This window comes from Podarcis pityusensis, assembly GCF_964106645.2.
Source record: "Podarcis pityusensis genome assembly, chromosome: 6".
Taxonomy (NCBI): Eukaryota; Metazoa; Chordata; class Lepidosauria; order Squamata; family Lacertidae; genus Podarcis; species Podarcis pityusensis.
The window spans coordinates 53,284,421-53,312,398 of record NC_138030.1 but is presented as its reverse complement, the minus strand read 5'-3'; the positions used below and the strand labels follow the sequence as shown (position 1 = coordinate 53,312,398).

General features: G+C 41.7%; 1 protein-coding gene across 3 annotated transcripts in view; it reads left to right on the top strand.

Annotated features, from left to right (window-relative positions):
• The first annotated feature begins 1,261 nt into the window (after positions 1 to 1,261).
• MKNK1 (MAPK interacting serine/threonine kinase 1) overlaps positions 1,262 to 27,978 on the top strand; it is a 37,377-nt gene continuing 10,660 nt past the window's right edge. The window contains exons 1-8 of one of the 3 annotated variants that reach the window (XM_081009506.1): positions 4,185 to 4,424; positions 5,843 to 6,068; positions 13,792 to 13,888; positions 19,274 to 19,372; positions 20,659 to 20,756; positions 22,931 to 23,010; positions 23,319 to 23,392; positions 26,974 to 27,078. In XM_081009506.1, the coding sequence (XP_080865632.1) occupies positions 19,276 to 19,372; positions 20,659 to 20,756; positions 22,931 to 23,010; positions 23,319 to 23,392; positions 26,974 to 27,078 (454 nt within the window). In that variant the 5' untranslated portion in view covers positions 4,185 to 4,424; positions 5,843 to 6,068; positions 13,792 to 13,888; positions 19,274 to 19,275. Of the gene's footprint in view, positions 1,348 to 4,184; positions 4,425 to 5,842; positions 6,069 to 13,791; positions 13,889 to 19,273; positions 19,373 to 20,658; positions 20,757 to 22,930; positions 23,011 to 23,318; positions 23,393 to 26,973; positions 27,079 to 27,978 lie in introns of those variants that run through there. The other 2 variants (XM_081009507.1, XM_081009508.1) reach the window with 2 other exon arrangements.

Sequence of the window (27,978 nt, the reverse complement as noted above, 5' to 3'; positions counted from 1 at the left end):
AGAACTAGGTTAGATTAATGCCGCAAAATATAAAATCAGTCTAAAGTTTGTAATACTATACAGGTATCCTTGGAATTGGCTTTTGAGCATTTGTGTGTACATGTACACACATGCGTCTGATAGTGGCTGTTCATGGCTAAAATGGAGTGGTTACACAGATGGCTTCTGGAAAATGCTGCAGACCTTTTCAGAAAGATTGCCCAGGACAAGCCCATGAGGTAAAGAACAATCAATCCTCAGAGAGGTCTGACTTGCTCTGATCTGGCTGAATAATGGTCACAATCCATAAAACTATGGCCCATTTTTGCCCATGGACGAGATACCTCAGAATGGCCAGGCATCCTCCTGCACAGCTAGGCTGCTTCTACCTCTCCTCCTCACCATTAAGGGATTCCAGAGCAGATTTGTGGGGAGGGGAATGGGGAGAAAGGGAAACCGAACTCTTGTGCAATTTATGGGTTCTAGCCAACTAAGTTCTATTCAGAATAGACCCATTGAACTCAATGGACCTAAGCGAGTCAATGCCATTTATTTCACTGTGCTTCCTTGAGCAGAGCTAATGTTGGGTGCAACCTTACGTCTTTTCTTGGCGTTAGTTGCAATGAAACAAGAGGCACATTCTTGCTTCCTCCTTAGGTAAACACTCATGATGGACTTCAGGTTTCCTTTGTAATATGAGGATTTAAGTCAATAGAGCTAGTGAGATCATAGCTGACCAAGGATAATAACACAGGCTTGGATTTCCTCCTCATTTTTTTTTTTTTGTAAGTTAAAAAACCCCCCACATTGATTGGAAAGCCACTTTAGAATTGGTTACTGCCTTCAGCAAAGCCAGCTGTCTTTGTGTCAAATAAAGTAAGAACCCATATAGTATCAAGCGATTTATTACACAGGATCTTGACACTAGAGTCACAAGTCTGTCGATTACATTTCTTCCTCTTTAGTTCATAGCAGCTATTTCTGGAAGTGATCTGGTCACATACACCCTGCTGGAAGAGATGCTATCTTTCCTTGGATCAAGACAGGCTTTGGGTCATTTTCCAAGAATGATATGTGTGTATATTTCAGAGAGTGAATTGAAAAAAGGAATTCTACAGCAGTCAGGGGTTGTGACACAGCGAACAAAGTTGAAGACAGCGCACCAGTCATATTTCTAGTCAAATTAGAGGGAGCTTATTTATAAACCCCTTACTCCTAACTGGAATCAAGTTACATCTGGCTAAGTTGGATGGTGATTCCTTTCCCAGGTGCTCTGGGAAAGCTGACAGAGTGAGTAAGCACTTGCTGCAGGTCCTTGGGATGTGATGCTTTTCCAGTGAAGATGTCCTTGTATATTATTTTGCTACAGTAAGTTCAAAGTTATTGTTATCAGGAGGAGATGGGTAGAATATGATCTGTGGTTACAGGGCTTGCCAAAAGAGAGGAATTGGTTATAGCAAGATGAAATGCAGGATTCAAATTTGGAATCTTTTGTCTGGACTGTACTATTAAGAAGAGGGAAACATCTAGTGAATGTGAACTATTAGGCTTTCATACAAGCAGAATGAAGGAAAAGAAATTATTTTAGAAATGATAATTTCCAAACGGATAATTAATGATAATTAGTTGACTGACCTCACTTGTAGATATTGTAAATGTTAAATATTGTACATGCAGGACTTGGCAAGTGGATAGCTGATGGTTAAAGATAATACGTTTTTTAAAAAAACACTATTGCAATATAAGGTTAATTGTAAGGGATGGAATGTGAATTAGAGATAACTAGGGCAGCAACAAGAAGAACCTTCAGACACATCAAGAACGGAACATGGGAAACCACTTTTTGGAAAATTTGTATTAAATTTGTTTTAATGTGGCTGATTTGGTAAAAAATTGGAAAAATCAATAAAAATGATTCAGAATTTTTGGTGCCAGGATATCCATTTTGCTTCCTCACATGATCCAGAATGAAGCCTGGCACTAGGTAAGCTGGCTTCAAATCAGGAGAGAATCACAGTCTCCTACAGTAATAAATAACAGTGTTATATCCCAAACAAACAAGAGGTCCTGTGAGGTTTAATATACCATGGGCTTTTTCTTGATACAACCTCCTAGCCTTGATTGCTTAACTCCACGCAAGCACTTGGCTGGGTTAGTCTGCTATCACTATTATTTAATTGTGGTCAGAAACAAAATGGATCCAACTGTGTCATGGGCATAGCCAGGATTTATGTTGGGGATGGGGACAGAACCTAAAAAAAGGTATTTTTATTTATTTCCTTGATGGGGGGCAGCTGCCCCCGTCCCCACCGGGCTATGCTCATATTTTGATGTCGTACTGATTTGTTGCCTTTTCTTGGACAGCATTTAGATGCACACAGGTTGCCCTCTAGGCATCAAGGTAAAGGTCAGTCGACTGGCACTTAGGGGTAGAGGTAGGGAAGGAGGGGATGTTAACAGTTTGTCACAAGGTCTCCCCTGCATTTCAACTATCCTTGAGTAAAGCATGGCAAACTGTAGCACCAGAGTCTCGTTTTGAAAGAAAGTACAATAACATACCCACCCAAGTAAAGTCCTTCCAATAACAAAAACTTGCAGTGTATATTTCACTGTTTATTCAGATCAAGGCTTAACCTGTTAGCATCCTGACCACCCCCCCCTTAAGTTGCAGTAGCACAAAGTGTTACATTACATTACATCCCACTCTGCTAGTTGTTAGTCTTGCCCAATGAAAAACAAAAATTGCTTATATGGAGACTTGGCTGAAGACAAAATTTCCTGAGGACAAAAACCAACAGTGAAAACTTCCATTTGCATGATAGGCTGGTAGGCAGCTGAAATCCTGGAGCCCCTTGCTGATTTTGTTCTTCTTCCTGGCTTGCAAATCTCTAAGAAATCAATGTGTTATGCAATGTATCAACCTTGATTAAGTGAATCAAGAAGAGAAGAGAAAGTAAGCAGGGAGGTGAAGAAATTTTCAAAATGCAAGCTGTCAGCAATATGAAAACTAAACATTGCTGACGGGCATAAAATATAGCACATATTGCTTTTTGGAAGAAAAAAAAGTAGCATGAGCATAGTATGATAAATTTTCAAGGCTGAGGTTGTGGGTGTAAAAGTTTGTGGTCTTGACTCGTAACTAGAATGGATGTCATTTCACATCTAGGATAATCACATTTCCAAAGGTAGGATCATAGAACTTGAAATATACTCCAAGTCCTGTAGTGCATTCATGCTTTTTATCGCAGCTTGTAAAACAGTGATTGAATTGCCCCCCAAACCTCAGGCTTTTATATACATTATTTACACAATGAGTCCCGTCTGATTGGCTGATTCTGCTTCCCTCCTGGAGCCTGATTTGTCTTTTCCTGCAGGCCAATCAGTTGTTGCATTCTACATCCTACCAGCCTACTAGGCTGATTAACTTCCTCATGGAGCCTGATTGGTCTTTTCCTGCAAGCCAAACCGTTGTTATATTTTAGGATCCTACTTGCCTATTATTCTAGGAACCAAGCTTAGTACATAACAGAACTGTAGAGTTGGAAGGTACGACAAGGGTCACCGAGTTCAACTCTGGCCTGCAATGCAATGCAATACCTCATGGTCCCAACTTTTGCCTTGCTCTGTCCCCTTACTCTTTGCAATGGGTTTACCTTAATTAAGCTCATGGCTTGCTCAAGAGACAATTCATAGACAATTCACGCTGGCCTTCTTAGCCACACCCTAGATGTCCAAGTCCCCTGATTTAGGCGGTTTCTGGATTCTTCTGCACGGGTGTGATTTTTGTCATGACAATTAAGCACAGCCTTTGAACTAATTTTTAGCTTTCCCATGACTTCACAGGCCAGAGCTTGAGAAGCAAGCGGGGATCCAAATTAGGGTGCGTGGGATCAGTGTTTATGTATAACATCTTTTGGACTATGAGTAACCAACGGCCTAAGCCGTGTTTCTGGCATCCCCGCTGCCATGGAGAGCTCGCCTGCTCTCCCAACGCAACGCAGCCTTCCTATTGCGTCTGCCTTCCGGAATCGAGAGAGAAAAAACCCCACACAAAAAAGAGGGAGCAAGCCCGTTTCAGAATGTTTTGCGCATGTGCACAGACTTCTCCCCACCCGGCCTGCCCTTGCGCGCGTGCGCCGTTTCCTCCCGCGACCGGCCGGGCATTCCTTGGGCATGCGCTGGCCCGGCCTTTTAAAGTCTTTAACCCTTGAGGGGCGGCAGCTGGCCGGCGAGCTTCTCCGCGCTCCCTCGCTCGCCCTTCCTCCCCGTGGCTAAGCAGGAGCCCCGTCCGACGGGGCGGGAGAGGGTCGCGGCGTGGCAAGCGCGGAGGCGGGCGGAGCGGGGAAGCGCTCGCTTCCGAGGAGCGGCCGGCGCCGGGAAGCCTGCTGGGGGGAAGCCCTGTCCCTCGGGGGGCCTCCCAGCTTCTTCGGAGCCCGAAGGGATGGGTGAGTTAAGAGCCGCTCGTTATTGGTGGAGGAAAGGAACTCTTCACATGCTCAGAGGCGTTCTGCAATGATGATCCTGTGTCTTGGGGGTTTCACCTGAGCTCTGCCAGAAAGTACTTTCTGGACCTCCCCGGGGATGAGCGTGGGAAACAGGATGGGCGCAGGGATAGGGACCGTCTGTAGAGCAGATAATTGTTTTCTTTCATTCTTTCTTCCAGGAATGGGGAAAGTGGGAGGGGAGGAGTCCTCCCTGATGAGGCGATACGTAAAGTGGCACAACAAATAGGAGGAGTAATTGGATAGAGTAGAGGTGCTCCTCCACCCCCCCCCATGTTGGTTTTGTGGTTAGCAGTGCACTCTGCACGTCCCCAGTTTCCTTTTGGAGTGGTAGAATGTGTGACTTCCCTTTATGAGTTGTAAGGTAATGCAGGAGCTGGAAGGACTTTTGAACTCGAGGGATCAGAAAGACAAGTCATTTCCAACTTGTCAAACTCACAATGAGATTTGAGGTTTGGTTTTGTAGGCGGCTGTTACTGTGCCTGCGCTAAGCTGAATAATACTAGATAAGGTACAAGGAGATAAAAGAGTATCTATTTAGTGGACTAACACATTGAGCTGAGAGAATAAGAATATCTGAGGTTTTTAGAGAAAGTCTTTTCTAGCCCGCAGAGTCTGCTTTGTAGTGCTCTTCTGGGAGTACAGGAATTTGTCAAGGGTTGTATGTAAGCTTTGTTGCAGCCTAGGAGCAGTAGCCATGCTAGAGAGCTGAAGCACCCTGCACACAGGTATTGGAAGCACTAAGTCATGGTTCCTTTGCCCTCAAAGTTTAGATGTAAGAATTGCCTCACTGGGTTACATCATGGTCCCTCTAGTTCTGCAATCTGTTGCTTCTGAAATCTTGCCAGGAAAATGTGAAAGTAAGTGTTGGCCTTCCCTGTATATTGCTACAGCTAGCAGCTGTAGATGTGTCCTCTCCTTAGGACAGTGATAGGGAACCTGCAGTACTCCAAATGTTGGACTATAATTCCCATCACCCCAGACCATTTACAAAGCTGGTGGGGCTGGTGGAGTCCACAACAACATCTGGAGAGCCACATATTTTCCATCCTGCTCTCATAGGAGTTCACCTGCTCATTCCTCTGAACGGAGACTCTATGAAAATTGGATTCAACAGATCTTGGGGTTTTGTTTTGTTCTTTGAGAAAATAGTCCTGTGGAGATTAACTTTCCAATTCACACAATTTCTTTACACAATCATTCAGTGCCTTTGCTGGGGTTATAATTTTTTTCACCTTCTAAATAGTGGTGATGCTGCGCATTCCTATGTTTGCATTCAAATGCTGTTTTATATTTCGTATGCGTGTATTTATTACTACTATTACTATTAATACCAGGCCCTCTGTGTATTTCTTAAACAGAAAAATTTGGCTGACATACAATAACATCTCGTCCATTGCCTGAAAATAGCGCATCAATTGATGTAGTCAATGCCCTCCTTATCTTGTCAATGAAACTACAGTAGATGTTCTTGGAGATAGTTCTGTATTTGGTCCTGGAAATGGCATAGCTCCTTGTAGTTGTGCATTTGTTCTGCACTACACACAGGGCCGGATTTAGGTTTGAAGAGGCCCTAAGCTACTGAAGGTAATGGGGCCCTTTATATGTCCAGCTGTCCTTTGTCAACAATAAATTGTTAGTGTTTTTTGTGTTGATTATGTGCTATATGGTAATTTATGGACCTAATAGGTACCTAAAGCCATTTGCACATAACAAAATATGTATTTTATCAAAGTAATTGATATAGAAATGAGCAAACCAGTGATATGGGCGGGGTCCATTACTTACATCATAGGAGCCTACACAACACATAACACTGTTGCTGTATGTAGGTTTTATTTTATTTGTTTTTTATCTTATATTTTGGAAATGTACATCCAGGTTTTTTTCCCTTTTAATTTTTTGGGCCCCCCAAGAGAGTGGGGCCCTAAGCTATAGCTTGTTTAGCTTATATGTAAATCCAGCACTGACTACATGGCCAACTAATGTTGACAGATATTGTGGGCTATTCTTATTTTCTAGGGTGCATACTTGAATCCTTATTTGGGGGCAATGCCTTTTCAAGTACTAAGCTCCATTGAACATAGTGGGACTTACTTCAGAGTGAACATGCACAGGATTATTGGTATTGAAGGACAAAGTACAGTGGTACCTCGGGTTAAGTACTTAATTCGTTCCGGAGGTCCGTACTTAACCTGAAACTGTTCTTAACCTGAAGCACCACTTTAGCTAATGGGGCCTGCTGCTGCTGCCACGCCGCTGGAGCACAATTTCTGTTCTCATCCTGAAGCAAAGTTCTTAACCTGAAGCACTGTTTCTGGGTTAGCGGAGTCTGTAACCTGAAGCGTATGTAACCTGAAGCGTATGTAACCCGAGGTACCACTGTATTTGTTTTTGTTTTTAAATTGTGTATCTGTTTGCTGCCTTGGACTCCTTTGGGGAGGAAGGCTAGGATATATAAATTCAATAAATAAATAAATAAATAAGGAAGAACCTTAAAGCATAGTTAAAAAAAGAAGAAGCTTGTGTTAAAACAGTCGTAATTAATTTCAGAAGGATTGCGTAGAAGACTTCTCTTACCCCAGGACTGGATTTTCTTTTTTTAGGCCTGGGATTTTAATGTGTTTAGAGGGTTAATGGGGACTTAAAGGTAGTATAATGATAAAGTGCTGGGAGTGAAACATATGCTGTGGACATCTTAATGATTGAAGTATAGGACCTTATCTTGTATAAATTTGGCTACCTCTATTTGCTCTGTAACAATAAACCAGTTATTTCTGATCTTATGATGCAACCCATCTAATAATTTTAAGTCAGTCTTGAGTGGGTTCTGATGAGATCCTGTCAGTTCCTCTCATGAGAGGTTATTACCCTTTGTAGCTTGGACATTTAAATCAGGTAGGTGGCAAGTGTTACTTTAAAATGGCTTGTGGATCGACTTGCAAGTCCTGTGATTGTCCCATAAAGAGATGGTGTACAGAACTCTGAGAATCTCAGCAATATTATGCCTGTTTTGCAGGTCAGGGATAATTTTGCTACTTTCAGTCTTTCCACACATGAGTCAAAATAATATTTTGGAACGGAAGATCTTCCCTTGTTTTGTTGAGGTAAAATGTGAAGAGCCTCTCATTAATTCTTCATGTTCATGAGCTGTTAATTAATTAAATGTGTATCCTGCACTTCCTTCCAAAGGGATTCTAGATTTCTTGATACAGTCATGTCCAATAATGTATATACTGTGTACCATATTTTTCACTCTATAAGACTCACTTTTTCCCTCCTAAAAAGTAAGGGGAAATGTGTGTGCATCCTATGGAGCGAATGCAGGCTGTGCAGCTATCCCAGAAGCCAGAACAGCAAGAGGGATCGCTGCTTTCGCTGCGCAGTGATCCCTCTTGCTGTTCTGGCTTCTGGGATTCAGAATATTTTTTTTCTTGTTTTCCTCCTCCAAAAACTAGGTGCATCTTATGGTCTGGTGCGTCTCATAGATCAAAAAATACGGTATTTAAAAATAGCTATGATATGGCTTTAGGAGGAGGTTTTGTCTTAAACATGCCGCTGACTATTTCATCTTTCTAGAAATGAGGTCTCCAAAGTTGGAAGAATCCTAACATATTGTGGAGGTTTAGAAACTGGGTTCCTAACCAAACCTGTCTTTCTCCCCCCAAGGGCTTCAAGTTGACATCTGCAGGGATGGATGAGTGAGCCATTGTTCAGTGCCTCTATTCTGAGTACTGAATATGTCTATAACATGCTTTAAAAACCACCCATGTTGGAAAATCCACTAAGAATTCTTTTTAAAAATCTTTTTATTCTAGATTCCGTAGGCAGATGCAATGGCTAAAAGGCAGCCCATAAATATAATTAATAACTGGCAGGACAGTCCAATCCCTGGATAGGCAGCAACGGAGGCAGTTCTGCATTTGCAGCCCCATTGTTCGTGCTGCCAAAAGGCAGTGGCGGCAGGCAAATCACCACAGAGTGACTGCAGTGGAACTGGGTTCAGATCCAGATCCTGGCTCAGCTGTTTTCCCTCCCTGCTCCCATAATGTCCTGGTTTGAGGTTTCTTGCAGGCTAGCACCAGTGGGGTATTCTGATAGTGGTCCTTCCATCTGCCTGTTTGGTGGACAGAAGGGGAACATTCACCCAATCCAAACCCTCTTTCCCTGCCCTCTAGCCCAGGGCAAAAGGAGTTTGGATTGCAGCATAAATAATGCAGCCTGTTGCTGTGCTCCAGCATTCCTACATTTAGAAAGTAGTTCCTAATACCCTGCCTTAAATCTTTGGATGCAGTTTGAGCACATTCTTTCTTGTCATCTGTTTTAACTAATAAAAACCATTCCCACGCTTCTCAAGGCAAAAAATGCTTCTGAAGACTCTTAGTTGTATTTTCTCCATTCTTAGCTCTTTTGGTATTTCTCTGCATGTCTTAATTTTTCATGTTTGTTATTCTTACATCCAGCTGCTTCATATCTTTAAGCATGTTGACCAGAACTGAATGTACTCCTCTTGCCATTGCCTTGCCAATACAAAATAAATTCCAGCATCATACATAGTACCATATCATTGCAATCCAACATAGCATTGCCTTTCTTTGCAGTGGCACTACAGTACATTGCTGAGTCATATTTATCTTGTCATTAGCTTCAATTCTCGGCTCTTGAAACTCATACCATCTTAGTGCTACACTGTGTCTCCATCAGCACCATACATTTAAAGCAGTATCATGAGCAGTCATAGCTTCCCCTAAAGGATCCTGGGAACTGTAGTTTGTTAAGGGTCTTGGGAGTTCCCTATTTCCCTCACCAGATTTGTTCCTAGAGTGATTTAACAGTCAGTCTCTCTTTCTGGGGAATGCTGGGAATTGTAGACCTATGGGGAGGAATGGGGCTTCCTAACACCTCACAGCACCCGTAACAAGCTTCAGTTCTGAAGGGAACTTTGGGGGAAGCCTTGACTGTTTAAAGGGGTATGATATTGTTTTAATTGTGTGGATGGGACTTGTATCCCAATATCCAATCTGCTTATCTCTTCCATAGGTTTGGTAATTGGGGAATAATCCACAAAACACTTTTCAGATTGCCAGACAGTCAATACGTTGACCCAAATGCCTTGCAGCAGGGTAACTCTGAGCCTGATGGCAGAGGCAGCTTTTCCAAGAAGAGGCGTAGATAATCAGTGGCTGCACTTTAGATGCAAGTACTGGAAGTACTGGTTCCATTTTGCATTGTATGCAACACTGTGAGCAGCTTAGAAAAGGTGAACTTGCCCCTCACCAGCTGAGTGGGAGAGTGACTCACAGAATCGCAGGAGGAGTCCAATAGAGTTTCAGGGAAGACAAGCTTTGTTCTTCTCAGAAGTTAGGGAGATTTTATGGGGTAGTGTAGAGCACTTTTTTACCCTGCCCCCAACCTATCATTTTTATTTCCTCCCTCCTTGCTTACTCCCGAGAGAGAGAGAGAGAGAGAGAAAGAGATGAAGGAAGGGAGGAAGCAAATCCTTGCATGCCTTCTGTTTGGTCCTTAGTTTCAAAGAGTGGACCTTTCAGAGTCATTTTCTTCCTAACCCTCCACAGGATATTTGGAGAGCAATTGGGAGTCTTCTGGGAGGAGGAGGGAAAAAAACCATTTGCACAACATTGGATCTTGCCCAATGTAACTTTTATAAAAGCTTCACTCTTAAATCTCAATGGATAAAGCTGTCAATAATTATAAACTAATAACCACAGGTTACAGGTTATATATAAATTTTTAATTTATTAGCTAAGACTGTATGGAAGCAAATGCATTAAACAGATAGATTGCTTCTATTAAATAATAGTTGGTGACTCAGCCCAGTCACAGTTCTAGGCTCTCTATATAGAAAGAAATACCATATTTTTCGCTCCATAGGACACACTTTTTCCCTCTTAAAAACTAAGGGGAAAAGTCTGTGCGTCCTATGGAGCGAATGCAGGGGGAGGCTGGCAGGAAAAGCCCCCAAGAGCAGCACACAAGCTTCGCGCGGCTCTTGTGGGCTTTTCCCCAGGAGGGAGAAGGGACTGACGCGGCCAGTCAGTCCCTTCTCCCTCCTCGTAGAAAAGCCCGCAGGAGCCGTGCGCTCCTTAAAGGGTGTGTGGCTCCTGTGGGCTTTTGCGGGAGGTGGGGGAATGGCCATAGCCACGCGCAGCCTCTCCAGCCAGGAGAGGCTGCGCAAGGCTAAAGAAGCCAAGGCAGCGAGCGCGATCCATCCCGCTTGCTGCCTTGGCTTCCTCTTTAGCCTTGCGCAGCCTCTCCAGCCGGGGGATGGATTGCGCTCGCTGCCTTGGCTTCTTTAGCCGCGCTGGAGAGGTTTAGCTCCCAGCTGGAGAGGTTGCGCGGCTATGGCAGAAGCTTCCCCCAACCCGGGCTTCCCCCGCAGCCCCGAGAAGCTTTTTCCCCCTTGATTTTCCCCTCTAAAAACTAGGTGTGTCTTGTGGTCCGGTGCGTCCTATAGAGTGAAAAATACGGTATATTCATTCACTTTCACTGTTATCTCTCTGAGGCTTCTTACATTACATTTGTTTTACTACTAAGAATACAAAAGTAACCCAGCTTGTTTTTGCAAATTTTGTTGTATTGGTCTACTTTGTTCCTCCTAACATACAGCATTTTTATTGATTATTTATTTTTTGCTTTATTTCTGTTTATTTCTAGGAGCATGTTGTCAGTTTGTACTCCACCCTTACTGGGAGGATATAGAGTATATCTAAAATGAGGTTTATAAACTAAATAGCTCATTCCTTATGTTGAACACAAATCTCCAGGCAGTGTGAGGTTTTGCAGTTGTAGACTCTGTCACTCTCTTTTCCTGGACCTCCAAGGTATATGTGGTGTGAGAGGCAGGCTAGGAGCTTCTTTTTGTTGACTACATGGCAAATTCAGACTGTCATTCTTGGACTAAACTTCCCTGGGAATTAGTCTTTTTGGTTTTCGGGACAATGTGTGCAAAGAAAAATTTTTCATGCTGGTGAGTAAATCTTCAATCAGGGATTGCAGTGATTAAATATGATACATGTATGAGTGAATGGTTGCTTGGAGGGTAGATGAGGAGGAAGAGAATGTGACGTATATATAACAAGATATAACAAATTTAATGTCACACTGCCAAATAATTTGTGGGTTCTCTTGAGAAAAGAGATGCCTACAAATGCATATAATCAAAACATACTTTCCCTAGAAAAATTCCATCTTTATATTAGGTAAGGAGACAAACCCCATGTTTTTGAAATGAGATTGGGAAGCTTATTCATAGATCCTTTAATGTCTGAAATAACTGTTCTCGCTTGGGGAATTGTAAAATGTTGATTCACATGCTATATACACTAAATGTTGGGGAGGAAAATAACTTTTTTAATCTGTTTAAGAAAGTTGTTGCATTTGACCTGTAGTATCACTCATCTTTGCTGTGTGTGCACTCTCCCATTAGAAATTTGAGACTGGGGGGGGGGGGAATATGGTGTCCAGTTCTCAATGACATTATTCTCTTTATAAACATGAATAGTCTAGTCTGTCTATCTTGAGCTATGTTTTCATCTTTTGCTGTTCCTAATGAAGCCATGCTTGGAGTCATCATCCATAGCTCAGTAGCAAAGAACATGCTTGGCATGCAGAAGATCCCAGGTTCATTGAAACTGCATTGCAAATATACTGTCTGTTAAGAAACTAACCAAACTCATAGCACCAGTGCAACAATGCAGTTTGAAAAGCCATCCAAAGGACTGTGCTTTTTGAAGGCAGGCACCTTTTAAAAGTCTGTTTAATAAATAGGTGGGGCAGGGTAGATTGGGATTGGTGAGGAGCAGAACTCGGTTCCAAGTGTGCTGGTGATGGTTCCTCTGGACCTGTGCTCAGGAGACAAGAGGAACTTAACTTACAAAATGGGGCAGAACCTGCCAAGTTGTGAGATTCTTACAGGCAAAAGCACAAGTGGCCATCTTTTTCTAGTAGTATTGATTGTGCATTACCGTACATGCTGAGAACAATTGTGCTTTTTTAAAACGTGCAGAAGAGTGCTTGAATACACCCTTTGTTTGTTCCATAAATCTTAGCTTATCCAGGGGTCGACTTTGGAATGATTGCCTTGTGTTTCTCTGTGTTTTGCGGAGACAGCAGAGTCACCACTTAGTCTGCCCAGGGATCCCTTTTGCCTGAGTGTACTCCCTGCACCAAGAGATCTCAAGTTCTACAAAATCAAAATCAGCATATATAAATTAAGCAAATGTGTGTAATTTGCGATATTTGGCACAAATCTTCCATTCTTACTATTTCCCATAATGCATTATCCTTCTTGTTTTGGGGGTGGGCATCTGACTACTAGAAAATATAGTCAGCAGCTCTTGGATGTTACCGAATACTGCAGACAGACTTCAGAACCATACCAACAGAAAGATTGCTCTTTTGATGAAAACTAAATTCTGTGGGCGTGCAAGACTGCATGACATGCATATGTACATCTAGTTCTGCAATCTGCTGTGAACCACATGTGTATGGGGAAGTATGAGTTTTTTGTCTGCCGGAACCCGCAGGTTGCTAGAAAATTGTAGTTGTAGTGCACAGTTGTTCATGAGAAGTACTCTGCTTTAGGGAATTGAGAAACAGAGAGAGAATGGAAAGGTTTACTTCTCAGAACATAAAGTCTGCCCAGTCAAGATCAAATGGCATCATTAACTTTCTGTCCTTTGGAAACCCTGAGTGCTACTCCCATAAACATTATCCACCCCTTGCCCTTATATAATCTTCACCAAATAAAGAGTCTCTTTAATGGACTGCTAGGAGTTAGTGTTCCCATTTAATGAACCTTCCCTAAGTTCAGTTTGCCCTCCTGGAAACATGCAACTTTGGCAAATGTGCCTCTGGTGAACTAGTTTATTAAGGAGTTGGATTAGAACTAGGACTAGGAGGTAGTAAATGTTTCCAGTTGCCCTATTTATTTTATTTATAGTGCCATGCAGAGTTTCATGTGGAAAAACAGATACTTCTCTCCTAGGAATTTGGCTTAAGATACACAATGGGGAAAACAAAGGGAAGGAGCAAGGAATATGCACAAATGCAAATGATTGGGCATCAAGAGAGAAGTGTTAATTCTGTCTTCTGAGTTTGCCTAGCGTGTATATGCATGTATTAATTCTGCAGCTGCAAATAAGGGATAAGCTTTCTTTTGTATGTGCAAATGGGTAACCTCTGTTGCTGAGGGTTTGCCTTTTGTTATATCTCCCTGTACTGTATAGTGCATAGTGGGTATTTTCTAGGCGCTAACCTGCAAAACTAAATAGGGTTTTGTTACTTTCAGTCACAAAGCCAACCTTCACTGAGCTCGCTTGTGGGTGAAACGTGTTGCCAGGCTACACCAACCATCTTTTCAGCGAAACCAATCCAGCATAAACCAGGTATCTTGCTTTGAATATTAAACTGCTGTGCTTATATTTATCCCTGTGGTACACTTGTCCTTAGAATATTCAAAAGGACAAAATTATCCATGGTTGCCTACCGAGCAGGTGGGCGGCAATATACCCTTTGCTCTGACCATTGTAGACTTGCTTATCTATATGGATAAATATAGGCTAGCTACGTATATACTGCTGACCTACTTAACTGAGCATTAGCGGTTAAGCAATAATTCATAGAATATTAGAATTGTAGAGTTGGAAGGGACCCCGAGGGTCCTCTAGTCCAACCCCCTGCAATTCAGGAATCTCAACTAAAGCATCCATGACAGATGGCCACCCAATCTCTGCTTAAAAACCTCCAAGGAAGTAGGGTCCACCACCTCCTGAGGGAGTCCGTTCCACTGCCAGACAGCTCTTGCTGTTGGAAAGCTCTTCCTGATGTTTAGTTCTCCTTTCTGGTAACTCAATTCCTTCATCCAGGTTGTTTATAAAGAACATTGAAAAACTGTGGGCCCAGGACAGAACCCAGCGGCGCCCCACCTGCCACCTATTTCCAGGAAGACGAGGAACCATTAATGAGTACTCCTTGGGTTCATTCAGTCAACGAGATACAAATCCACCTAACAGTTATCTCATCCAACCCACATTTTACCAGTTTTTCTGCAAGAATATCATGGGGGACTTTGAACTTCTTCACTGAATTTGCAGTTTACAGTTTTCCAATCCTTTGTTTTACTCCCTAAATACTGGTATCTTATTGGACAGTGCAGTCTAGATTGCTCATAGCTTTTTTTAGCCAGTTAATTAAATATAAACGTTGCTAAACGTTTTTACATTCTTAAATAAATAGAACACTTTCCTGCAAATACATCATTTTAATACTTGAATATATCTGCTATTCATCATTGAGAAATGCTGCCTTTAATATTTGTTTTCTTGTTAGATTATATACCAGAGCTAAATACTGTTTCAAAAATGAAGGCCTGAGACCCATTGCTGATAAGTGGAAGGCCCAGATTTAGAAGGCACATCAATGTTGATTTCAATGCACACTGTCACTAGTGTCACTGGAACCCATGGTCGTTGTACCATGAATGGACAGAAATCTGCTCGCTTTCAATAAAAACTGGAAGGGAGAAATCTTCTTGAACTTTGTCAAATTTGGCTGCAAGAGGCTAGCAGGCTAGCAGGACTTCAAAGTCTCTTCATTCTGATGTTTCCAAAATTACAAGTCTCTTCTCTTTTCTACTCCAAAGTTCTCATGATTTGTTCGAGGTGACCAAACAAAGCTTATAGTTGTGTTAAAACACATTTAGTTGAACGTGGGTGGCACTGTGGGATGCGGGTGGTGCTGTGATCTAAACCACAGAGCCTAGGGCTTGCCGATCAGAAGGTTGGCGGCTTGAATCCCCACGACGGGGTGAGCTCCTGTTGTTCGGTCTCAGTTCCTGCCCACCTAGCAGTTCGAAAGCACGTCAAATTGCAAGTGGATAAATAGGTACCGCTCCGGTGGGAAGGTAAACGGTGTTTCTGTGCGCTGCTCTGGTTCTCCAGAAGCGGCTCAGTCATGCTGGCCACATGACCTGGAAGCTGTCTGCGGACAAACACTGGCTCCCTCAGTCTATAGAGCAAGATGAGCGTGCAACCCCAGAGTCATCCGCGACTGGACCTAATGGTCAGGGGTACCATTACCTTGACCTTAGTTGAACGTTATCCCAAACACGTGTTCAAACTGAAAATCCAAATGTCATTATCAGTAAATCTAGTTTGAAAACATAAAAAGGCACCTTTTAATGAAACAGATCACAGGACAATCTAGTTCACTTTTTGCTACACTGGCTGGCAGGGGCTCTCCTGGGTTCCTGGCAGGTGTCTTTCCCAGCCCCACATGGAGATGACAGGGATTAAGCCTGGGACCTCCTGCAAAGCAGATAAGCTACAGCCCTCCCCTATCTCTGCATTTGTATCACAGAAGTTGTTTAGATTGAGCCAATGTCTCATAATTACGTAGTCATTTCGCAAAGCTGAACTTTCATCATTTCTCTCTTTTTATTTTTAAATATATATTTGTATGCTTTACAAACAGAAAAATCACCAACACAGTTCCAGTGCAGCCAATGATCTAATATAGAGAATTTCACCTCATCTTCTTTTCTGCACATAAATTTGATACATCTAATAGATGGCAGTATTATAAAACAGACAAATAAGTAACAGTGATCATCATTCAATTTTATTAGTGTTGAAATTTATAATCCTTAATTATTTAAATTGCTTAACTTTCCCTAGCAAAGTAGATGGATTTGATGAGTCCTGCACTATATTATTCCCATACTGAACGAAAAGCCTCGGCTTCTCTATAATTACATTTCCAGATTGTCTGCCCTGTGTACCTCTAATTAAGTTTGTCAGCTTTCCCATGCACGTGAAGTCCTAAACCTTTATTAACCAGACATCTAAAGAGGGACAATTAGTATTTTTTCCAATTTTGGCAAACTGTGATCCTTGCTGCGGTTAACCGATGAACCGTCATTTCCATACCTTCCTTTTGTACAATATATTTAAGATAGCCAAGCAGTATTGCTTACCCCAGGTTGCTGTTTGTTAATGCCAAGGCTGAGTTTCTGTGCATGTCCACAAGATATGTTAGCATGTCTTACAAATATAAACTTTTCTCAAGGTTAAGAAAGTGATTTGCTGTGAGACACTCTTGACCATCTTGGGCATTGGAAGATTTGCTCATTACAAGTAGATGAGTGGGATCGCTTTTAACTGTAACTGTTTTACTAAAGTGGACTTCAAACCAGCCTTCCCCAAGCGGGTGTCTTCCAAGTGTTTTGGACTACAACTCCCATCAGTTCCAGGAGCCTGGCCAATGGACATGAATGATGGGACTTGTAGGCCCTACATAGGAAAGGCACCATCCTGAAGAAAGTTGTTCTAGAGCGTAATGAGTGTTTGTTTTTAAGGTGCCATAGGGCTCCTTATTTTTGCTGCAGCAGACTACACCCTTTATAAAACAGTGAACTGTAGATTGGCTAAGAGGACTTTCAGAGGTCATTTGTATGCACATGCACACATACAAAATGGCATTAAAACGAGCAATGTGTGTTTTATTCTTGCAAAGAAAGTATCCTTAGAAAGCCTGAGGTCATGCAAGGATATGTCATGCATTTCTGATTGTATACCTCAGGCTGAATAACCTGCCAAACTAACACCTCTTGTATGCCTGCCTGAACACAAGTTGGAGATATCAACAAGCCCAGTTATTTTCTGGTGTGAAAGAAGACTCTTTAACCTCTGGTGTGTCAGACATGGAAGAAACTGATAGAAGTCTGGCTTGAGAAGTTAGCCAGCCAATGGGTAGCATATGCTGGCTGACCCAGTGTAAAATAGACAAAACAAATCAATTATTTGTACTGTTGCGCAGGAAATCTTAAGTTGTTTTTTCCTGGCTTGGATAAGGTCTTAATTTGCTACTGTTGACATAAGGATAAAACAATAACAAAAAAAATGAACCATGATATGTTTTCTGTTGAGTTGATGGATGACAATTCATCCATTAACAGTTGAGGGAATTGGGTATGTTTAACCTGGTAAAGAGGAGATACAATAGTCATCCTTAAATATCTAAAGGGCTGTCACATGAAGGATGGAGCAAGCTTGTTTTCTCCTGGCCTGGAGGCTAGGACCCAAACCAATGGATTCAAGTTGCAAGAAAGGAGGTTCTGGCAAAACGTCAGGAGGAACTTTCTGACATTAAGAGCCATTTGACAGTGGAACAGACTCCCATGAGAAGTGGCGGACTCTCCTTCCTTGGAGGCTTCAAAGCAGAGGTTGGATGGCTGTCTGTCATGATCTGGTTGAGATTTCTGCATTGCAGGGGGTTGTAATAGAGGACCCTCAGGATCCCTTCCAACTCTACAATTCTGTGATTCTATTAATTTTATTTACATAGTTTGGTTCATTCCAGGAAAGTACTCTCCCCTTCTGCAAATAGAAACCTTTAGACACTAGCATGGTTTCTACAACAGATTCAGAGGCTGTTAGTAGGGATAAAAAAAACCTGCGTTTGTTTTTTTTAAAAGGATAATATTGCAGCCCTGTAGAATGGATTTATTTGGAAGTCTTAGCAAAAGCAGTGGAGAAGTCAGACTGACACTTGCTTCTAGTCTCTCTTCATTCTGCCCATACATGATGGTGCATTTTTCTTGAGCATTTGTTATTTGGAAACATACAAATAATGCTTAATTACTCTGTTTTTCTACAAATAAATGAAGATGAAATAGTCTGCTAGTATTTGTGAGGGTGATGGAAGATAATACTTAAATATATATTGGAAACATTATTTATTTGTTACGGTTCATTGGATATAAAGGGGAAATCTTTGCAGTTCTCTTAAATCTTTGCAGGAACAAATTGCCCCCAAAGTACACTTGGTCAAATATAAGTGTTCATACTAATAACTCCATTACTGTCACTTGAGACACAGGTGGCCTTGGTGGCATGGGGTGCCTTCCATCAGCTTATGCTGGTTACCTATCTATGACCCTATCTGGACAGGGATAACTTGGCTGCAGTTATCTATGCTCTGGAACCTCAAGGTTGAATCACTTCAAAGCATTTTATATGGGGCTGTTGGAAAACTGTTTGGAGGCTTCAGTTAGTGCTGAATGTGGTTGCCTCACTGTTGACAGGATCAAGAGAAACAGATTCTGTACCACCAGTTCTGTTCCACCCACTTACACATTTCTGAACCCAATTCACAGTGATTGGTTCTGCTCACAAGAACTCTGGATTCAGCCCAAGGTGTTTAAGCCAAAAAAGGCCAGGACAGTACAGTAAGGTGTGATATGGCCTAGTATAGTGATTTCTTGTTAGTAGATTTGGCCTGAATTCTGCTGCCTCCTTGCCTTGTTAATACCCTTTAGCATTCTTCTCACCACCCTTATTGTTTTGTTTCAAGCATAACAAAGATGGTTCTACTTTAGTTTTGAAAACTGAAATGGTGAAGAAATAATACTGTTCCTATTAAGAACAGACCAGTAACCTGCGGTATGGAGATCCTGCAACTGGGCACTCTTAAAACAGCATTGGTGCTTCTGCTGAGCCAGCTTGGTACATAAACTAATTGCCATAGTATAAAAAGACAGTGCTGCTTTTCAGAGTAGATTCTCTATAACTACTTCTTAGCTTTTCTTTGCTTTTTATGATTTGGAAAAAAACATTGTTCCTTTGGTGTAACCAAAAATTGCTGGGTTTTAAAGACTCAAACACAGAATGATTAAAAACAAAATCTGAACATTGGAATCTTTAAGAGCACAATGGCATATTATCTCCCTCTACATATACATACGTTAACTCTAACTTTCTTCTGCTATGTAGAGATGGTCATTAGCCAGCCTGTTCCCATATCAGACAATGGGAAAAGAAAAAAGAAAAAAAGAACCAGAGCTACAGACCATGTCCCTGGAAGGTTTGAAGGTCGGTCCCATGTTCTGCATTGCTTTTGTTTCCTCCTGATCTTTCACAGTAGTTAAGCAGTTGCTTCAGGGTTGCTGTTTACTTCATGGCAAAAACTCTGTTTGAGCCATTGCATTTCTATAGCCCCTTTTGTGGGGGCTGCATTATGCCTTTGTGGTTTTGTTGTGTGGCTTCCCTCTTAGTGCTTTGCTTTCTTTGAAAGGCAGCAACGTGTTGAAATTATATGTGATTGTATAGTTTCATTTCATGGGGAGTAGTCTTTCTTCTGTTGTCATAGGATTATTTCAAAACAATTTTGAGAGAAGGAAAAGTTATCACTTGAGCCTGCAGTCCTATGAACATGTGTATGAGGGTTTGCTCCCTTGAGTTCTTCAGGGCTTATTTCTATATAAATGTGCATTGGATTAGGTTGCACTGAGCATGTTGAATTCATTGAAGCTTAATGGGCACTCTAGATCAGGGGTCAGCAACCTTTATCAGCCGTAGGCCGGTCCACCGTCCCTCAGACCATGTGGTGGGCTGGATTATATTTTGAAGGGGGGGGGGAAATGAATGAATTCCTATGCCCCACAAATACCCCAGAGATGCATTTTAAATAAAAGCACACATTCTACTAATGTAAAAACACCAGGCAGGCCCCACAAATAACCCAGAGATGCATTTTAAATAAAAGGACACATTCTACTCATGTAAAAATATGCTGATTCCTGGACCGTCCGTGGGCCGGATTGAGAAGGCGATTGGGCCGCATCCGGCCCACAGGCCTTAGTTTGCCAACCCTTCTCTAGCTTGTGACCCATCTGTTAAATACCTTCATTTACTGAGTTATTTCCTTGGTGCAGGATGTTCTCACTGTAGATACTGTAAGATGTTATCACAAAACTACTCTAATGATTCAGATTTCCTCTGGAGACACCCTGCTCCCCATTTCAAAGCAATCTTGAAATATCTTGGCTTATATTAGTTAAGTTAAGTTAAGTTATCTTATCTCTATCTTATATTTTATTCTGTTTGTTTTATAAGACAGAAAACATAGGATCACAGCCTTCCTGGGCATAGTCTAATATTTTTATGGTAAGAAGGTCTCAACTTCACTCCTTTGCTTTTGTCTAACTGAGAACAGATTGATAATAAAACTAAAGCTGCTGTTTCAACTCAGTTAATTACCAAGGGAGCACCTGTTCTTGTTTTATTCTCAGGGGTAGGGATTAGCTCAGTTGTTTATACGTGCAGTTCATAAAAAGGTTTTTGAATAATGATTTCTGTATACTGGAATTCTTTGGCAGATCTGTACAAACTCACTGCAGAGTTACTTGGTGAAGGATCATATGCCAAAGTTCAGGGAGCAGTTAGCTTGCAGAATGGGAAAGAATATGCAGTTAAGGTAAGTAAAGTACTCCAGTATTATTTTCATTCATTAAAGGTCTTCGCTGCCTGAAAGTGTTCTTCACAGATGCTGCTGTGCTAATGTATTCTGTCATAAATCATTGATATTGCTAACATCATGGAATTTAGATTCAGGTAGGTCTGTGTTGGTCTGACACAGTCAAAATAAATAAAATAAAATAAAATAAAATTGTCCAGTAGTACCTTGTTGTTGTTGTTTAGTCGTTTAGTCATGTCTGACTCTTTGTGACCCCATGGACCAGAGCACACCAGGCACTCCTGTCTTTCACTGCCTCCCACAGTTTGGTCAGACTCATGTTTGTGGCTTCGAGAACACTGTCCAACCATCTCGTCCTCTGTTGTCCCCTTCTCCTTGTGCCCTCAATCTTTCCCAGCGTCAGGGTCTATTCCAGGGAGTTTTCTCTTCTCATGAGGTGGCCAAAGTATTGGAGCCTCAGCTTCAGGATCTGTCCTTCCAGTGAGCACTCAGGGCTGATTTCCCTCAGAATGGATAGGTTTGATCTTCCTGCAGTCCATGGGACTCTCAAGAGTCTCCTCCAGCACCCTAATTCAAAAGCATCGATTTTTCGGCGATCAGCCTTCTTTATGGTCCAGCTCTCACTTCCATACATCACTACTGGGAAAACCAGTAGTACCTTATAGACCAACTAAGTTTGTTCTGGTATAAGCTTTCATGTGCATGCACACTTCTTTATTGAATTTAGTTCTTAGATTTCTGATTCTTTAAACCATGGTATGGGGGATTGTGAATGAGCCCTGTGCTTGTGCAATACCTCTTCCTACTTTGCCTACTTTGCTTAGTTTAATGAGTATTGTCCTAGCTTGATCAAGCCATTGTTGCCTCTAAACTGGAAAACTATGGTTTGGTCAAACAAAGTAGATTGTCTTTTAGCTGAGTGTGTGAGGAGGCAGCATGCAAGAACAAAACTCTTCCCCTCTTGTTAGACCATGGTTTTGAGGATTGGAATTGTCTGATTCATCCCAGTAAATTATTAACAGATGGAAGTGGCTTCAGAGAGGCATATTTTCCATTGTGAAAATACATTTATTTTGTCCAATCAAATAGGCTGTGCTAGTTTTCCAAACAATACAGAAGCCTGCTCACCAAGGGCAAAACTGAAAGAGGGAAAGCTGGTTGTAGTGTGTATGCTCATCCAAAACAATCTACAAATCTTTGAGAAAACAGTGGTCAATTTCCAGTTTAAAATAAAGCTTGCTTTCTATCCTATGTTAACTAAATATTAAATAATCATTCAGAAAGTCTTATCCCAAACATTTGCACTAATATAGGCACATTACTTTTTAAATCTACAGCCATGCATATCACATGAGACTGCAGTGTTTGTGACTGCCAGGACTGTGCCCCATGCCTTATCTCCCATGATATTATCTCCCACTTCCTCTGCTCCTCTTTCTAGGTCAAAATTTGATTTTGAGAGGGTTCTAAATGTCTTCATTTACTTATCTTCATTTCTTGTTGGGAACTAAAAATGTTGAAATATGAACAACTTTATTCAACGTCGCTAATTTTATTCTTTAACCTTTGGCCATGACTCAAGAAGGGAGATGGGTTGCATTAGAATTACCAAAGCAGAAGTCTTGTCAATTTTCAGTGAGAGATGGGCAGAGCAATCCTAGTTCCCAGTCAGTGCTGCTGGAGGGGTTACAGCCTTTCTCAACCTTGGGTCCCCAGATGTTTTTGGCCTACAACTCCCATCATCCCTGACCACTGGTCCTGTGAGCTAGGGATCATGGGAGTTGTAGGCCAAAACACCTGGGGACCCAAGGTTGAGAAAGGCTGGTTTAGGATGAGACAGAGGTGTTTCTTGGCTGTGTTCTACTGCTGTGGATCTTCCCACTGTGCCCAGCAAAAGTGCAGTAGGCTACATGCTACTGCCAGCAGTGTTTCCTGCAGTGGTAGCCACTGTAAGATCTTGAAATGGAAACAGGGCATTATGGGGGCTTGGTGGATGTGGAACATGCAAAAACTGTATCATGCCAGTAAACATCTGTTATCAAACACAAAGCAAAGAGTGCCTAATATTTATATGGACACTTTTTTTGAAAGGTGACAGATACTAACAGTAGCTGCTCAGCATGATGTTTCTTGTTTTTTTTTTAAAAAAACACTGGCTTTTGTTTTTATAACAGATAATTGAGAAGAACGCTGGGCATAGTCGTAGTCGGGTATTTCGGGAAGTGGAGACATTGTATCAGTGTCAAGGTAACAAGTAAGTAATTGTTACAGCATTTAACAATACAATTATGAGTTTTAAGTCTTTAGTGTAATCATGTATTGGATGTGACATTGCTTTGAACCCAAAACAGTGTAGTTCACTTAGTGAAACTTGGAAATGTGAACAGTTACACTGTTTTTATGTTGATTAGAGCACTCCTCCATGTTTAGCAGAAAACGCTACCAAAATACTAAACACATTTCCCAATGATACCTTTTTGTTGGGTACTCCATAAATATTTTGGCTTTAATTATACAGAACAACAAATTTAACAAAACTGCCTTTTTGTGTTTTTTTTTAAGGAACATTTTGGAATTAATAGAATTTTTTGAAGATAATGCAAGGTACTACCTTGTCTTTGAAAAACTGCACGGAGGTATGTGTGTACGTGATTTATTTAATCTTCTTGTAATAAATTAGCTTGATAAAGATAGAATTGTTTCCCCCCAATGTGGGTGGGCTATTTTGTGTGGAAAAGGGTTCAGGTTCATTCCCTGGCGTTTCCAGCTAAGGCTAGGAAGGACTGCTAACTGAAACCCTGGAAAGCTGCTACTGGTCAGAATTGAGACTTGGGAAATGTGTTTCCTGTGATAATGCATGCTTCTCTTACATCAGGGCTTGCATTTAGTGCATAACTGTTCCATCACTGCTGCTTGTGTAATGGGACTTCCTCCTTCTCCCCTTGTGTGCCCCCTAAATATGTTATGCATCCCCCCCTCCAACACTCCAGAGTAGATTTGGGGATGGTGCAGCACATGTGTGGGGTGGGGAATCCCATGGCACAAGCAGAAATATTTGCGCCAATGGGATAATTACCTAGCACTGCATTAGAAACAAGCCAAGACAGTGGATACTGATGTGTTTGGCACATTCTTGTGTAAAGACAATTTTATTCCATTGGACATTATCCTGATTTGAGCTCTTGGATGTTCTGATTACTGCTTTGCTTGTAAAAGAGATCTTGCATTTTATTATCTACAGTTCTTTTGATCGCATATATTGAGTGTACCTCAGCACAGAAGCTGGGGTAGAAATTATTTTAAAAATACTTCTTCAGAGGTATCATTGTCAACATTTATTAAAGAAAATGAACTCACAATATCTGGGTTTGGGAACTGAAGATAATGTTGGTTTATATAAAGTGGATTTGCTGGGTGTTATGTTGAGTAATTTTCTATATATAGCTGACAGATGAAGAATTGGAGGTTCTCTTTTCTTTTTCTTTCCATTTTTCTTTTTTCTTCATCTTTTTCTTCTCTCTCTCTCTCTCTCTCTCTCTCTCTTTGTGTGTTTTAATCAAGATTAGCTTTTTAGTTTTGATTCAAAGATATCTGGCATTCATCTTTGTATTTCCCCGCAAATTTTAATAATCTATTAAAAAAAACAAAACCTCTTCAAATTTTTTTGACATGTTGAAGCTGCATAGTATCTACATAGCTGGTGTGTGTGTGTGTGTCACATGTGACCTTTGGGGGCAGTTATTTTAAAGGGAGGATGAGCACATAGTCTTAGTATTCATGTAACTGGAAACCTATTAAAAGAACGTGTAAATGGTTTCAGAATTCTAACTGCAATGTACATTGACTCAAGCTTCTCAATAGTAGTAGTAGGAATGATGGTGATGATGATGAGTAGTTAGTATTTTCCCCTGTTTAGTCATTGGACAACGGATGTAAATCTGGTTTTTAAATAACTATTTTTTCATACTGAAACTTTTAACAGGCATGTAAAGCTTTACCCATCAAATGAGATCATAATAGTCACTTGTATAATTACAAGTTGTTACAGACTTCTCTGTGGATAAATGAATAGACAAGTGTATAGGACAAATCTGAGAACTTGATTCATAAGAACATCTTAATCTGTCACCTCCTACAGAGGCTTTGCCTGATTTTCTTAACATGCTGAAAATCTATCAATAAAAGCCCATGCTCTGTTCCAGGAAGCTTCAAGTCTGGAATGTTTGTTGGCAGGATCCTGAACTCATTCAGGAAATTGTGCTCACAACTCATAGTGAAAATTTGAATATTATTGTGTAGCACTCTGGGGAGGGAGACATTGCTTTTGAACACTAGAGCAAGCTGCTGTACTAAGCCATTAAAATAGATTAATTAATGAACCATTTCTTCCCCCTGCAAATAGCTGGAAGTCCACAAAATGTCGCTGGTCCTGGTGGTTAGTTCTTGAGTCCTTTGGATGCTTGTTTCACACTGGATGTCTGCGACATCACCTCTGAAAATTGTTTTCTGTGCTTACGGATTAGCAGTTGGCATTTTGCCAGTTTTCCATTAATGCCGATAGGATGTTAAGGGCACAGAACTGGGTGAGCCTAATGGAGAGGCCTTCAAAAACCCAGACTATTTTATGTTATTTGCTGGTTAGATGTGTGTTTACTTGCGGGGAACAGGCAGGGGGAAAGAACTTGAATGCATGAATTTCAAAATCGCAGGAACAAACATATGAGCTCTTGGCCTTGTGCCTCTCTGAAGTTAGCATGTTCCAAAACTCAGTGAAGTCTATTCTACATTACTGTTTAAAAATTTGCTTTGGCAAATTCTATAACTAGATTTATCACTTTATGGATCGTATCCTCCCTCTACTTCAAGGCCACTTTGGCAGAGATAATCCAAGCCCTTTTTGTGCCAGGCTTGGGGGGCTATATTGGGAAGAGGATTCCTTCCTCCCAGCCCTGCTGGCCCCTGTTGGCCTGCTGCCACCTGGGGAGTAATGCCAGCATCACTGCGGACCCAGAGCTCCCCTTCCACCCACCAAACATGCTAGCAGACAGAAGTGCGACTGGTACCAAACACCAGAAACCGCAAAGTGGGGCTTTCCAAGGTGAGAGCAGGGCTGAGCCAAACCAGAATCCATTGGGTTCTGAGTTGGCTCTCCCGAGATGTGCCAATTGCTGAATGCCACTCCCCACAACTTCACCCTGGCCGCTGTGCAACAGCTTTAGGCAAGGTGCAGCCATTTGCTTCAGGTGGCGGATCCAGCACCCGCCCCCCACCCCCATGCTGCCAACACAGCCCTGTTACTCTCATCACTGCTACTGTGCCCTTGCCACCATGCTGTGGTGGCAGCGCAGGTGCAGCTGCAGGTGAGGGTACAGTTGTGGTGATGAGGCTGACAGCAGTGTGGGGGCAGAGACACAGCAGAGTGGGGAACTAGATCTGTAGCAGGGTGTGGTGGGGGCTGTTCTGTCTACAGTGGCACAATGTCTCGAGCCAACCCTGGCAGCGGATGTGGTTGTGGCCTTTTTACTCCGCAAAGCACTTCTAGGAAAAGTTGGGTTTCTTCTTATGGTGCACATGTACCAGGGCGATACATACCTAAAGTCAGATTGGATTTCTTCTTATAAGAAGAGTTTGGTGCATTCTGGCAGCTAGAACAGTTAAACGATAGTAACGTGCTCAGGATTTGTCGAGCCTTTGGTTTTGGGAAATGGACAGAGGGGTAGAGACAAAGGGGGTGGGGAATCTGCTTCTTCCGTGCTGTGACAAGGATCATAAAGAACTTCACATCAAGTGGTTTTGAGTATGCCCCAAATGCATGGGAGGGCTTTTCCTAAATTCCAGCCAAGCCGTCTCCCAGGGATTATGGGAATTGTGCTCCAGCAACATCTTGAGGGCAACAGGCTCCTTGCCCCTGTAGTATATGCACTTAGATTTGGAATAAGTCCTATTGAATTTAGGATTTGCTTCTGAAAAAATCATGCATAGGTCAAGCGGTGTGTTCTCTATTATAGAGCTGTGAAATTGTTGGCTGCTAAAAGCAAATACTTTACCATAGTTACCTTTGGCCCTGTTCATGTTGAGAAGAGAACCGTGCTATTCAACTTGAATCTTACCATGTGTGTTCACACTACATAGTCTGTTGGATGCTTTGAGTCTAGCATAGTTTGCTTTCAAGTCACACTGTATTTTTCAAAGCACCTGCTTGCCTTTTTCTCCACAGGTTCTATCCTGGCCCACATACAAAAGCAAAAACACTTTAATGAGAGAGAAGCCAGCAGGGTGGTGAGAGACATCGCCTGTGCTCTGGATTTCCTCCACACAAAAGGTGAAAATGCGTTTCCTCCATTTTACAGGCTCATTAGCCAGCAGTGTTCAAGCCAGACAAGGTCTGCTAACATAAATACAAGATCAGCGTGAAAAGCAGGGCATTTCTGTGATTTACTCCCTTTCTCCCCACATGTGACATGCCAACTAGCGCTGGCTGTTGGCTTTGTGCCACAGTGTTTGTGATTAGCAAGAATTGGTTGACACGGTGATTCAGGGTACATGTCATTTGCAAAAGCCTACTGGTATTTGGAGATGATGACTAGTATTCATTCTGCACTTAAAGGTAACTATTGTGTCTGGTAGCCAAATAGGTTTGGGCTTTATGAAGGAAGCTGGTTGTTTGATCAAGCTCTTGAGTTAGGGATAATGAGCAAATTAAGGTTGATAAATACTTCTGCAAGCTAACTGCTTTTTTTGCAGTAGGCTTTTAAAAGTTTAAGGCTCCAGTTCATTACTACAAATGTTCCTGAGAGCAGGTATCAAGGGTTTAGTGATAAATGTAAGCTATATACATCTGGTTCTGGAGTGGCAGAGGACCTGCCATGTTCATTTGTTGTGGGAACTGCCTGCAGTGCCCCCAAAATCACTTTGCTATCATTTTGCCCGTGTAAAATATGTGTCAATGAGAGTGTTGCTGCAGGAATCATAAAGCAAATTATACATTTTTCTACAATTTTAAGCATGGTTTTCAGATTCCTGCATTTTATTAGGATTGGATCTTTCCAGGGTTAGATTTAGTTCCCATTGATTTGAATGGAAACTTAAGTAGAAGTAACTGTCTGGATTCATCCCTTAGTAATAGTAGTTTGGTTTTGCTATACTGATATTATTTGGGTGTGTCTTATGCATGGCCAGTAATTTATGCATTTTTTTCCTTTTAAGAAATCTGACATTACGT